Genomic DNA, 14,786 nt, shown 5'->3' with positions numbered 1-14,786 from the left:
TGTGGACATTCATGCCCAGAAAGCTGAAGAATCTTGCACAGGAATATTCAGCCACAGTATCAGCTGACTTCCACGTCTGAATGCAAGATCTCTAGATCACAGCCATTACAGTCACTTTTGAGCCACTTCTATCCCCATCATGGGCAGACCTGAGTCTGGTGGCCAGATGCCTGCAGCAGGGGTGAGGCACCAGGGCCCAGGTGTGCAGAGAGGCCCCTCCTCCTGTCATCTGGCTGTCCTGCTTGGGGCTCTCCTGCCAGCCTCCTCCTGCTTTCGTCCTGTTCCCTCAGTCACTGACCCAGCCTCAGGGGTGGGGCTGCCAGGGCCTTCCCAGTGGCCTCCTCCCAGGAGTAACCTGAGCTCCTGCCCTCAGCCCTGTACATGGGAGGCTCTTCTCACACACAGATCCCTGGACCCACCAAGCTATGCCCCTCCCAAATCTGAGAACTGCCCACCCCCCTGTGTCTGTTGTCCTCCAGACTACCCTTCACATGGCCCCTCCCGGACAGAGGCTCTAGTGCTTCAGGCCAGAACCTTTTGGCTCCTGTGTCCCTGCTCAATCACAGAGATGGCTGCCATCTGATGTCCCTGTCCTGAAGCATAGACAGGTCCTGGACTTGGTCCAGGCCTCCTCCCCTTTCCCACATCCTCAGGACCCTGGGGACTGATGGTCACCAGGTGAAGGTCTCCCCACATGAAGACTGTGCGAGTGGGAGGTCTGTGCCTATTCTTCTCATTCAATAGTGGAACCGGCTGAGTGGCTGGGGACAGAGTGGGACTCAGGGGCTCTGCCCAGTCTTCACCCCAGGCTAAGCCCTCCCTTGAGGCCAAGGGCCACTGGGCTCCCCACCTCCCTCTGGCTTCTGCCCACAGATCTAGATGGTTTCATGATGACTGAGACAAGGATGCACTCGGGTTGCCCCTTTGAGGATGGCTGCAGTGACCATCCAGAGACTGAGCCGAGGTGCGGATGCAGCCATGGATTTGAGTGTGGTTGGACCGAGAAGGTGTGTGGCAAAGTGAGCCCCACGCATGCGTAGACCCCTCCCTCGGCTTCTGCTCTCCATGGAAACACAATTGATCACATGATGATTGATCACTGTAGGCCTCCAGGGCTTTCTTTTTTTTTCTTTTTTTTTTTTTCCCAGAATTCATGAAGGGATATAGAATATACTCAAAGACCTCATGCTTTTAGTGGAGAGGCAAAGAAGGTCCGCTCCGGACTGGGGAAGCGGCTGCGCCCTGAACGGAGAGGGGCGGGGACTCCGCGACATCGGCAGAGGGAGGGCGGGTGTCGCTGGCGCAGGCGGTGACGGGGAGACACCGCCGCCACTGAGTATGCCTGTGCAAGTTTCTTCACCTTCCTGTGCGTGTTTACATTGTGGTAATGATACATGCTGTGTTGAAAACTTAGGTGATGGGGCCATGGAAGGAATCGCGTCCTGGCCCGCTCGGGGCCTGTGCAAGCCGCCACCAAGCCGCGGGGGCGGGTTGGAGGGGAAAGTTTCGTCAGCCAGGCCGCTGCCAGATGACAGCGTGACGGGGTGGAGCATCCCTAACAAGGGCAGGCTAGGATCCCGCCCAGTGGATCCCAGCCCGCCCCGGGGCGGGGTGCCGCGAAGAGGGGCGGGGCTAGGCAGCCTCTATAATTAGCAGGCCTGGGAGCCCGGAAGCGATTCATCAGCAAGACTCCACGTGGACCGCGCCTCCTGCCCCTCCGCTCCAGGTCTGCAATGGCAGCGGCCGCCAGCACTGCGTTCCTTCTGTGCCTCTCCTTTCTGCACCTGCTGTCCGGCTGGTCCAGGGCAGGGCGGGCCGGTGAGTTCGGGGATGGAGCCTAAGCGGGGCGGGGTCCAAACCTGGTGGGCTGTGGACTGCAGCGGGTTTCAGAGGAGGGGAGGCTTCTGGAAGGACTGGCGCGATCTCCCCGAATATCGCGGTCTCCCGGAACATCTCCGTTTTCCCGAACATCGCGGTCCCCCCGAACATCCTGGTTCCCCTAACATCCCTGTTTCCCCGAACATCGAGGTTCCCCCGAACATCGCGGTCTCCCAGAATATCGCGAACTCCCCGAACATGCCCAGCTGAAGACACTTAGTTCCCCTCTGTGGCTCCTTTCCGCCGGGCCGGCTTCCTGCGGCTGCTGCTTGCTCCGCAGGCCAGGAGGAGGCTTCTGGAAGGACCGGTGCGATCTCCCCAAACATCGCGGTCTCCCCGAACATCGCGATCTCCCCGAACATCGCGGTCTCCCCGAACGTTGCCATCTCCCCGACATCTCGATCTCCCCGAACATGCGCGGCTAAAGGCACTCAGTTCTCCTCCGCTGCTCCTTTCCGCCGGGTCCCACTCCTGCTGCAGCTGCTAGCTCCGCAGGCGAGGAAGCTTATGGATGCACCCGCGCGATCTCCCCGAACATCGCGGTTTCCCCGAACGTCGCGGTCTCCCCGAACGTTGCGATCTCCCCGAACATCGCGATCTCCCCGAACATGACCTGCCGAAGGCACTCAGTTCCGCACCGCGGCTCCTTTCCGCCGGGTCTGCTTCCCGCGGCTTCTGCTTCCCCGCAGGCCAGGAGGCTTCTGGAAGGACCCGCGCAATCTCCCCGAACATCGCGGTCCCCCGGAACATCCCGGTCTCCCTGAACATCGCTGTGTCCCCTAATATCGCGATCTCCCCGAACATCGCTGTCTCCCGGAACATCGCCGTCTCCCGGAACATCGCGATCCCCCCGAACATAGCGATCTCCCCGAACATCCCGGCTGAAGCCACTCAGTTCCCCTCCGCGGCTCCTTTCCGCCCGGCCCACTCCCTGCGGCTGCTGCTTGCCGCGCAGGCCAGGAGGCTTCTGGATGGGCCGGCGCGGTCTCCCCGAACATCGCTGTCTCCTCGAACATCGCGGTCCCCCCGGACATCGCGGCCCCCCCAAACATCGCGGCCTCCCCGAACATCGCGATCACCCCAAACATCGCGGTCCGCCCGAACATCGCCATCTCCCCGAACAACGCGATCTCCCCGAATATCTCGGTCTCCCCGAACATGCCCGGCTGAAGGCACTCAGTTCCCCTCCGCGACTCCCTTCCGCGGGGTCCGATTTCTGTGGCTGCTGCTTGCCCCGCAGGCCAGGAAGCTTCTGGATGGACCGGCGCGATCTCCCAAACATTGCGGTCTCCCCAAACGTTGCGATCTCCCCGAACATCACTATCCCCCCGAACATGCCCAACTGAAGGCACTCAGTTCCCCTCCGCGGCTCCTTTACGCCGGGTCGGCTTCCTGAGGCTTCTGCTTTGCCCCAGGAAGCTTCTGGAAGGACCTGCGCGATCTCCCTGAACATCGCGTTCTATCCGAACATTGCGATCCGCCCGAACATCCCGGTCTCCCCGAACATCGCCATGTCCTCGAACAACGCGATTTCCCCAAACATCGCTGTCTCCCCGAACATCCCGGTTCCCCTGCACATCGCGATCTCCCCGAATATCGCTGTCTCCCCGAACATCCCGATTCCCCCGCACATCGCTATCTCCCCGAACATCGCGGTCTCCCCGAACATCGCGGTCTCCCGGTACATCGCGGTTCCCCCGAACATCGCTGTCTCCCCGAACATCCCGGTTTCTCCGAACATCGCTGTCCTCCCGAACATCGCGATCCCCCCAAACATCGTGGTCCCCCCGAACATCGCCATCTCCCCGAACAATGCGATCTCCCCGAACACTTCGGTTTCCCGGAAAATCGCGATCTCCCCTAACATTGCCATCTCCCCGAACATCTCGATCTTCCCGAACATGCCCGGCTGAAGCCACTCAGTTCCCCTCCGCGGCTCCTTTCTGCCGGGTCCGATTCCTGCGGCTGCTGCTTGCCCCGCAGGCCAGGAAGCTTTTGGACGGACTGTCGAGATCTCCCCCAAAGTCGCAGTTTCCCCGAACGTCGCGGTTTCCCCGAACATCGAACATCGCCGTCTCCCCGAACTTTGCGATCTCCGCGAAAATCGAGGTCCCCTCCAACATCGCCGTGTTGAACATCGCCATCCCCGAACTTTGCGTCTCCGCGAAAATCAGTCCCCCGAACATCGCCGTCGCCCGAACATCACCCGGCTCCCCGAACTGCAATCTCGCAGCCGGGGTCCCCGAACATCGCCGTCGCCCCGAACTTTGCGATCTCCGTGAAAATCGAGGTCCCCCCGAACATCGCCGTCTCCCCGAACTTTACGTCTCCGCGAAAATCGAGGTCCCCCCGAACATCGCCGTTGCCCCGAACATCGCGGTCTCCCCAGACATCCCGGTCTTGCCGAACATCACGGTCTCCCCGAACATCTCCGTTTCCCGGAACATCGCGATCTCCCCGAACATGCCTGGCCGAAGACACTCAGTTCTCCTCCGCGGCTCCTTTCCGCCGGGTCCACTTCCTGTGGCTGCTGCTTGCCCTGTAGGCCAGGAGGCTGCTGGATGGACCAGCGCGATCTCCCCGAACATCGCGGTTCCCCCAAACACCTCGGTCTCCCCGAACATAGCGGTCTCCCCGAACATCGCGATCACCCCGAACATCGCGATCCCCCCGAGCATTGCAGCCTCCCTGAACATTGCGATCTCTCCGAACGTCGCTATCTCCCTGAACATGCCCAGCTGAAGGCACTCAGTTCCCCTCTGGGGCTCCTTTCCACCGAGTCGGCTTGCTGCAGCTGCTGCTAGCCCCGCAGGCCAGGGGGAGCGTCAAAGAAGGCTGAAAAGGAATCCGAGGAGGGTGGAGGGGCCAAAGGGCTACAGAGGGCAAGGTGGGGCGGGGATCCCTGGTGCAGACCCTCCCTGGTGCAGACCCAGAGCCCCACTCGCCCTAGGGAAGGAGAAACCAGATCCCCGAACCCTAGCTGGGGTCAGGACAGGGGTGAAGGGGAGTTCCACAGGGAAGCAATCACAGACCCCCCCCACCAGCCACAGCCCTGCTCTGCTCTGACCTGCTCTTCACCACACAAACCTTCCAGCACCTCCAGGGCTTCCTGCCCTGGAACTTCCCCCTACACTTTGGGGCAGACACTCACCTGCACCCAGGGGCTCACCAGACACTTCCTACCCCTCCCCTCAGCATTCACTTTCACCACCCAGGTCGCATCCTTTCACTCTCCGTCTCAGCTCACCCCAGTCACCACACAGGCCTCCCTCACCTCCCCATCCATAAAGGAGCCCTTAGCACCTCCCCCACCAACTAGCACCTTCTCCCCTTTTGCCTGAGGACACACCCCAGCAAACACACCCCACGCTTTCCACAGAACTTAGTGCAGGGGGGATGGGAAGGACCATTTCCCTCAGGATGACCCTGGGAGCACCCGTGAGTAGAGGCGCCCACTACTTCCCTTGGGTTCCAGACCCACCTGTTCTTCCTACTGGGGAGATAGGGTTATATAGAACAGTCACTACGCAGGCAGGAGTCAGCAAACCCTTTCTAGAAAGGAAAGGCTGAAGGCACTTTGGTCCTTGCTGGCCATGGGTACTGTGTGTCAAGTCCTGTCCTTTTGTAGAGAAACAGCAGGCAACGGCAACCTGCAAATAAAAGGGAGACCAGATGTGGACACCATCCTAGGTTGCTGACCCCAGGTGAAGGCACATGCTGGGTCCTGGCAATTGCTGCCCCATCCCCTAGGGTGTCATCTCCAAGTAATGTAAGTTGAGGAGTCACAGGTGTGTCTGACCCTGCCTGTGGCTTCTGGGTGGTGTGGATGTGATGGATGCAAGTGGAGGTTCTATGGTTTGGGGTCAATGCCCCCCTCCTTTGCTGCTGGGGGGCATCATTGGTCCCTTGGGGCGATCAGGGACCCTCCCTGAAGCCTCAGGTGTGAGCTGAGGGTGAGGGGTGCACCCATGCGGTGTCCTGGGGATCAGGGCCAACTGCTTGTGCAGCTTCTTGGTTCCCTGTGGCCCTGCTCCAGCCCATCCCAGGAGACCCACTTGCGTCTTCTCACTGCTGGGCCTATCTTCCTAATGACCTAAAGGGTGAGGAGCACACCCTGTGATGGGCAGCTCTGAGGCTGTGTAGTCACTGCCCTCCCATAGCTGGAGGCTCATCTCCACCAGGGCCCAGAACCACACTTGGAGCCACTTTTAAGTGAGGGGATTTTGCTGCTCTGAGTGGCACAGCCTTGCTTCTGAGCACTAGGGGACCCTGTTGTGATTCTGTGGTTGGCAATTGCCATGAAATCCACATAGCACCTTTTCCAACCACACATGCCTCTGGGATCTTAGGGACTCCAGGGTCAAATAGCCATATTGGTAGGTCCAGTAACACCCCTTATGAGAGTGTGTATGGCTGCATCCCAGCTACAAGAGCAGAGTTGAATAGTGACAGGGGAGGTCATATGACCAGCACAACCTACACTAGTTACTACATTAACGACAAACACTATCCATTCCTGGTACAAATCCAGGAAATGTGAAATTATCATCGAATGAACCCAGCACATCCCTCTAAGCTGGACCTGACACAGGTGTCTGTCTGTTACTTTGCCCTAAATGCACCTCATGAGTAATAGGGGAGCAAGTTAATGCTTCAGGTCCCTGGGAGAAGGTCAGACCACACACTGTTCACCAGGAGTGTCTGGGTATTTGCTGTTTCATGGTGTACATTTACCAGAGTGAATGCCTATCTGGCTCTGTGAGAGAGTCTGAAGGAGTCATTGCAGTTGCTGTGAGGTTGAAGGAGCCCACCAGGGCCTCTGGGCTCTCCTTTTAGTAATGGACTCTGGGACTGAGATGTGGCTCAGTTCTCAAAGCTGGGCAAAGGAGCTCAGTTATTTCCTGGGGTGACTCCTTTCAGCCTCCAGGTCATCCATCCTTGCGTTTTATCTTTGTTTGCTGTAATTATTTAACTCTAGCAGTATCCGGGTTGAGTTTCCATTTCTTTTGGATCTTTGACTCCTTTGTTCTATGAGCCATGGGCATACCTTTGTATGGCTGAGGTCCCCAGCTAGCATTGTGACTTCTTTAATTATTTCCATCATTGCACCCTCCTTCCTCCTGACAGTTGACGGCCTCCAATTGAGATCTCTTATTTCAGGATTTTCCATCACCATTACTACTGGGAGCCCATTTCAGGAAGAGCATTTCCTACCCCCAATCCCAGCCTTCAGCAACAGGCATCCCTGAGCTTCTTGACAGTCTGCTGCCTTATCCCAGGGCCTTCTTTATATGCTGAGTAAACAGGAGTCCTCCAGGCATCCCATGAGCCCAGAGGATGGACATCGTTCTGGATTTTCATACTGCAGCCACTCTGGCATGGGAGCTTCTCTGAGCCTTTTGGTTCTTTCCCCTATACCCTGAATTAGAAGTTCTGGGTTTTCAACTTCTTGCCCTGTGAACCATCCCTTTCCAAGATTCCAGGAATTCATGCTTATAGCAGATGGGCGACTTCACCAGGGCTTTGCCAACGTATTAAATCCTGTGACCCGTGACAATAATCACTTGCTTATCAAAACTGAATTCTGCCCTCACTGCCCCCCCCTCCCCCCACTGCGCTGGAGCATCCCAGGGAAGCTCCCACACCCTCTCCCGCCTCCTGCAGTCCACATGGACTGCTGCTGAGGGTCCTCCTCATCCAGGCCTTTTCCTGCCACAGCAGGCCTGGCACCTCCATGACAAGGTCATGTGCTGACCAACGTGGGCACAGAGCAGGTGGGACATGTCTGGAGAGGACATGTGGTTTCATGGCCGCAGGAACCTTCCCCTCCATGTACTCAAGCAAGGGAGACGCTCTACTCATTAGCTAGTTTTCATGACAGTCCTGGCTGGCACATCTTGCTCTGCCAGCCCAGCCCCTCAGAAGTATTTACTTGCAGTCACCATAAGGGGGAGGAGGGGATTTAAGTTCCACTTCCCCCGACACTAACCCCCTCCTTTGTTTTTCTTCCATAGACACACACTGTCTTTGCTATGATTTCATCATCACTCCTAAATTCAGACCTGAACCACGATGGTGTGAAGTTCAAGGCCTGGTGGATGAAAGGCTTTTTCTTCACTATGACTGTGTTAACCACAAGGCCAAAGCCTTTGCTTCTCTGGGGAAGAAAGTCAATGTCACAAAAACCTGGGAAAAACAAACTGAAACACTAGGAGACGTGGTGGATTTCCTCAAGGGCAACTGCCTGACGCATTCAAGTGGAGAATTTAATGCCCATTGGTAAAGTTTAAAAATGGCCCAGGGAACAGATACAGTATTAATTGACTTAGAGGCATTTATTGGTTTCATGCAAAAATAAACCAGAAGTTTGTGTCACAAGAGGCTGAGAAGAAAGCGTGGGCAGGATGCAGCAGAGAGCAAGTCAAGACCAGGAAAGGAAGCGAGGTGGGGGCTCAGGACTTGTCAAGATCAGGCAACTCTCACTTTCAATGGGAATGAGCCCCACCTCATTCTGCAGGCCCGGATGTCTTGTGAGCACGAAGCCCATGGACGTGGCAGAGGATCTTGGCAGTTCCTCTTCAATGGACAGACGTTCCTCCTCTTTGACTCAAACAACAGAAAGTGGACAGCGCTTCAACCTGGAGCCAAGAAGATGAAAGAGAAGTGGGAGAAGAACACGGAGGTGACCACGTTCTTCCAGAAGATTTCAATGGGGGATTGTAAGACATGGCTTGAAGAATTTTTGATGTACTGGGAACAAATGCTGGATCCAACAAGTAAGTGAGAGGGGGAAAAAAAGAAGCTGTCTTGAGTTCAGATCTTATCAGTCCGGTGTCTGAGTGTGTGACTGCATGTGTGTGAGTGTTTGAGTGAGTATAAACATGACCCCTTCATGGGGGACTCCTCCTGGGGGTGCTGGCATGCCTGTGCTATCTCATCCTCCTCTCACTTCTTCCTCCTGACTCCTCTTCCTCCCTGCACCTGCCTGTGCTCCACCCACGGTGCATTTCTCACCAACCTCAAATCTGTGGGTGTCACAGTGTTTCTAGACCTTTTTCATTAGTGTTCCTTCCTCCTAGAATTGCCGTTTCTTTCCTCTCCCCTCATCTGTTTCTGTAAATCCATCAAAATCACCTCCAATGCCAGGGCCCAAGACCCTCCCCTCTTTGGCCCTGGGACATCACCTCCTCTTTCTCCATGGCAGGAGGGTGGGCTATGTTGTCACCTTGCTTCCCTCAGCAGCTGTGTGAGCTCCCTGAGGACAGGGGACACCCCCTCTCCCTTCCTACCCCAGGACCTGTCCCAGAGGTTGCCCCACAGCAGAGGGGAGCAAAAGCTCTGCCTTCCAGGATGACCTGGGGTGGCAGGAGCTGAGGAGGCATCCCCTAAGATTTGCGGCCTCGACAAGGGTTGTCACTCCTGTGTTTCCATTTCAGAACCACCTTCTCTGGCCCAAGGCACAACCCACCCCAAAGCCATGGCCACCACCCTCATTCCCTGGAGCCTCCTTATCATCCTTCTCTGCTTCATTCTAGCTGGCAGCTAAGGAGAGTTGTTTAGAGTGACAGGTACTGTGGACAATATTGGGAGGGGAGCAAGGGGCAGATGGGTGAGATGGGAGGATGTGGAAGGAGAATTCCCAGAGTCCCAGAGGCCGGGAACTTCTCATCCTGACACGAGACAGATGAATGAGACCTGGTGTCGCCTGTTGGCAATGACCTGGGCAGCTCAACCTTGAGTTCTGATGGAGTCTCACTGTCAGAGGCCAGAGGGAAAGGGAGGAGCCCATACCAAGGCTTAAGGCATATTAAGCTTGAGAGGGTTCAGCCAGTTCAGGCCTGTTTCAGAGCAGGTTCCTATTTGGGAAGGGTAGCGGTATGTGGCCTGCAGGCAGCAGGAACTCAGGCGTGGGCAGTCCGCACAGTAGGAGAGGAGCAGCATGACCACTTCACCTAGGATGTCATGAGAAAGGGTGTCCCTGGAGAAGGCTACAAAGAGAGTGATCTGGGAGAATCCCAGGACGAGGGGGCTGTGAGGGCCTTCTCCCACCCAATTCCAAAGGCTGCATTCCCAGAGAAAGCAGCTCAGGTCCCAGCAGTTAAGGTAGAAGGTGAAGAGTGGAGCATGTCCAGACTGAGGTTCAAGAAAAAGCCAGGCCCGTTGGACCCATGGGATTCCTGGCCGGGTCCTGGGGCGATGCCCCTGCCATTCTGCCTCCTGCACACTCCAGATCCTGAGCCAGCTGATGGCCCTGCCTGGAGCAGAGTGGACTCGGGCAGGGCAGCTGACCTGCTGCTGGAGTTCCATGCCCACCACTGAACTTGGTTAGGAATGAATGGGGCAGGGCAGGGGCAGTCCCATTCAAAGCTATGGGTGCAGCTCCCAGGGAGAGGAGAGGTTGAGAGCAAAGGGGAAAGAAGGAGGTTTGCCTGCAAGCCCACCCAAGGCCAGGGAACACGGATACAAAGACCTTTCTTTGGACAGGGATCCCCCAGGTCCTTTAGACCCTTCCGTGAGAAGGGGAAGCAGGCCCTCCCTGGGGGTGCACAACCCTCATTACCAGCCTCAATTCTGAGCCCTCATGTGCTGTAACAGGACCTGGGCTGGCTCTGTGGTGTGGTGAAGGAGGGTGGAGGTTGGGACAGGCTGCAGAGCCAAGGGTAGGTTTGGAGGGAAAAACATGTTCCTTATTTGGGGGAGAGGCTCCGAAATGGGGAGGGCCTGGGAGGGATCACCCAGGACAACAGACCCAGGTTTTTCTCAGCCACTTAAACCAACACTTCATCTTTTCTGAAGGTGGAAGATGATATCAAGAAGCCTCTGTTAGCCTGTTCTGGTTCCTGCTCTCCCTTCAGGGAGGTCGCCTGTCTACTCACCACTGTGCCTTTCTGGAAAGCAGGAGTGCAAGCCTTAGCAAGCCCACAGGCCCCCAGGAGATGATGAGGACGTTGTAGACTCAGCGTCTCATGCCACTCATTACCTTTGCTGATGATCCTAGCAGCCATTTTTCTTCACGTCTTCTGCCACTTTCTCTCAGTGCTAACGGATGGAATTTCTGCACAAGTTTTAACTGAACAAGAAATCCCAGCAAAACGCATTTTCTTTCTACTTCTTTGATTGTGGAAAAGCAGACACTTCTCTGAAGCATGACCTTATTCTTCCAAACAGTATCACTAGTAAAATAGCATGCTGGACTTTAGACCTCAGGGATCCTTTCCATGCAGTGACCAAAAATTGTGATAATCCTTTTTATTTTTATGGCTTTTTACAGTTTCTCATTCTGTCAACCATATTGGAGTGAAGTAGTGGCATATGCATCACTCACTGTAATCTCCATCTCCTGGGCTCAAGTGATCCTCTAGACTCAGCCTCTAGAATAGACTACAGGCACACGCCACCAGGGCCGGCAAATTGTTTTATTTTTAGGTAGAGATAGGGTCTTCCTATGTTGCCCAGGATGGTCTTCAAATCTTGGTCTCAAGCAATCCTCCCACCTTGGCCTCCCAATGCTCTGGGATTACAGACATGAACCACAGTGCCTGTTGTAGAAATTTTTAATTATTTAATATGAAAATATTACATTCATGATTATTTTATTTAGTAAATAAAATAATAGAGAGCCCAGAAATAAACCTGCACACTTAACCGCCATCTAATCTTCAACATAAATGAGCAATGTGGGAAAGATTCCCTATTTGAAAATTAGTGCTGGGATATCTGGCCAGCCATATGCAGAAGAAGGAAACTGAGCCCCTAGCTCTCCCCATATATGTTAAATAACTCAATATGGATGAAAGATTTAATGTAAGTACTAAAACTAAAAATCCTGGAACATAACCTAAGAAATACCAATGCAGACATAGCGCCTGGCAAAGATTTCATGAAGAAGACACTAAAAACAATTGGAACAACAACAAAAATGGACAAGTGAGACCTCATTAAGACCTCTGCACAGAAAAAGAAACAAGCAACACACTAAACAGACAGCCTGTAGAATGGGGGAAACTATTTGCAAAGTATGCATCTGACAAAGGTCCAATATCCGGAATCTACAAGGAACTTAAACAATTGAACAAGCAAGAAGAAAAAAAACCAATTAAAATTGGGCAAAGACATGAACAGACACTTTTCAAAAGAAGACCTACAAATTGGCCAAGAAACATGAAAAAGTGCTCAATATCACTAATCATCAGATAAGTGCAAATCACAACTGCAATGAGTTACCGTCTCTAACCAGTCACAAAGTCGGAGATGTTGGTGAGGCTGCAGAGAAAAGGAAATAGACACTGTTGGTGGGAAAGCAAACGTGTTCAGCCACTATGGAAAGCAGTTTGGAGATTCCTCCAAGAACTTAAAATAGAACTACCATTCTACCCAGCAATCCCACTACTCAGGATATATCCACAGGAAAAGAATTCATTTTATCAAAAAGACAAATGCACCAATATGTTCACTGCAGTGCTATTCTCACTAGCAAGGACACAGAATCAGAATCTAGGTGCCCAGGAACAGTGAATTGAATGAAAAAAAATGTGGTACATAGACACCATGGAAATCTATGCAGCCACGAAACACAGCAAAATCATGTCCTTTTCAGCAACATGGATGGAACTAGAGGGTATTATCCTAAGCAACCTAATGCAAGAACAGAAAACCACATACTGCATGTTCCCATTTGAAAGTGGCAGCTAAACACTGAATTCACATGAACCACAGATGCTGGAAATGACCAGACCGGAGAGAGACAAGGATCACCTGGCCTGAAAAAACACCTGTTAGGTATCATGCTTACTGTTTAGGTGATGGGATCATTGGGACACCAAGCCTCAGCCTCCCAAAATCCACCCATGTGAAAAACCTGTTTATGTACCTTTCATTTTATAGGTTGAAATTAAAGATGAATACATAAAATAAAATGACGCAAGGCCAAAAACAAATGGGGTTAACTGACCAAAGTGAGAGAACTCTGCACTATGAACCCAAACCCAGCTCAAAAAGATAAACTCTAGTCACTTAAAATAATCATAAGTCGTATGATGATAATTGTATAAAAATTTGTATGATGATAATTGTATAATAATTATATGCAAAAGTGCCAAAACCCTAAAATTAAACACTCCATAATGGAATTACAGTTGATTTCCATCTTGTTCTTTATACCCTTTCTTTTTTTTCCATTTTCACGTGACATTTTTGTTTATCCTCAGGAAATCCTTGCTGTCAGCCTTCTCCTTCTGCACCCGCCACCTCCTTTTCCACTGTCATCCTCAGCCCTTCCTCTGGTCTGGGACTGTGGCTTCCTTGGCACTGAAGGCCCAAGAGCTGCATTCAGCCTCGACAGAGAGGATGATGTAGGGCTAGTTGTGGAGGTGCTCTCGGCATTGCAGAGGAACCTAACAGCTCGAGCCCTCTATTGGGGAGACAGCTGGATCCATCAGGTTGCTTCCCCAACCAAGCCAGCCTTGCCCTTTTCCTCGTTTTTTTCTAGTACTTCCGAACTCGTATTTGAAAATTTATATTCTTCCTCCTAACATTTCTTTTTACTTCTTGTTTGCACAGTACATCCTGATTTATTATGCCCAGAAAACACTGGACTCACCATGTCACTGACAGCTGCAAGGCCACAGTCTCCACTTGCTGGAAGAGCACGTGGGGTTTGGAGCCCTTCAAAAGCCCCAGCCCCAGAGAACTCTATTTGGCCTGTCTGGAACACCCTGGATAAGCCTGTTTAAGTTGGGCTTGTCATTGTTTGACCTGCTGAGGTCTCTTTCTAGGGAAAACGCAGATTCTCAAAGCAATGGCTAAAAGCTATCATTGCAACTGTGCAACCCCACCATATGCACTTAGAGTATGGAGAAAATATGTGCAAATTATATACCTGGTAAGGACTGGTGTCCCCAGTGCCTGGCATACAACTCAATATTGTAAGAGAAATAATGCAATACAAATATGTGGAAGGTTTTGAATGAACATTTCTCGGTATATGTTGGCCACTAAGCTGTCAAAAGAATCAACATCCATAGCCATTAAGAGGAAATGCAAATCACAGCCACAAGAGAAGATGCCACCTCACACCTAGTAGGATGTGGCTGTCATCATAATCACAGTGTTGGGGACATGGAGACTGGATCCTTCACCCCTGCCAGAGGCAGAGCGCAGAGAGCTAAGTCAGTAGGTGTGGCCTGGGGGGCTCTGATGGTGGCCAGTGGATTGGATTAAGGGATGCCTAGGTGGCTGGTAATGTATTCTTTCTGGGCGTGTCTGTCAGGGTGTTGCAGAGAGGAGGAGAATGACATTTGAGTCGGGGACTGGGGAGATGAAGACCCCAACAGTGTGGGCGGATGTCACCATGGGCGCACCAGCTGGGCTACAGAAGAGCAGGCAGGAGAGGGTGGGGTGACCCTGTGGGCGGAGCTCTGTGGCTTCTCTCTGTCTTCCCTTGGGGTTCTTGCTTCCTTCCTCCTTGAACATCAGACTGCAGGTTCTTTTGCCTTAGGGCTCTGGGACTTGCACCAGCAGTTTCACATTTCCGGGGACTCTGGGAGCTTTGGTGGGGGTTAAGTCCTGCCTGTGGGCTTCCCAGTATTGAGGGCTTTCAGACTTGGACCACAGCCTTTACTGGCTTCCCTCTTCCCCAGTTTGCAGACGGTCTACCATTGGACTTCACCTTGAAATCCTGTATGCCAATTCTCCCTAATAAACTCATATATATATATATATGTATATATAGATACACACACACACACACACACACTCTGATGTATATATACACACACACTCATATATATATACACTCAGTACATACATATATTCTTATATATGTATGTACTCATTTACATACACACACACGTGTCCTATTGGTGCAGTCACTCTGGGGAACCCTGAGTAACCCGGGGTGTGGGGGTTGT

At 53.1% G+C, this 14,786-nt stretch overlaps 1 protein-coding gene across 1 annotated transcript; it reads left to right on the top strand.

The window, feature by feature from the left end:
* The first annotated feature begins 1,645 nt into the window (after positions 1–1,645).
* LOC101017006 (UL16-binding protein 1-like) lies at positions 1,646–9,679 on the top strand. The gene is made up of 2 exons (XM_031667721.1): positions 1,646–1,818; positions 9,315–9,679. Exons 1-2 carry the CDS (start codon positions 1,734–1,736, stop codon positions 9,422–9,424), a joined length of 195 nt encoding a protein of 64 aa, XP_031523581.1. The 5' UTR covers positions 1,646–1,733; the 3' UTR covers positions 9,425–9,679.
* The last annotated feature ends 5,107 nt before the right edge of the window (positions 9,680–14,786 follow it).

This window comes from Papio anubis, chromosome 6 (genome assembly GCF_008728515.1).
Source record: "Papio anubis isolate 15944 chromosome 6, Panubis1.0, whole genome shotgun sequence".
Lineage (NCBI taxonomy): Eukaryota > Metazoa > Chordata > Mammalia > Primates > Cercopithecidae > Papio > Papio anubis.
Note: the sequence above shows the minus strand (reverse complement) of the source record. Positions and strands in the feature narration are given on the sequence as shown.

What these genes read in the sequence shown, in the direction of transcription:
- LOC101017006 (XM_031667721.1), top strand. Translation starts at nt 1,734, where the DNA reads ATGGCAGCGGCCGCCAGCACTGCGTTCCTTCTGTGCCTCTCCTTTCTG. An exon ending in GTCCAGGGCAGGGCGGGCCG is followed by an intron (nt 1,819 to 9,314) that starts GTGAGTTCGGGG and finishes TTTCCATTTCAG; the next exon opens with AACCACCTTCTCTGGCCCAA.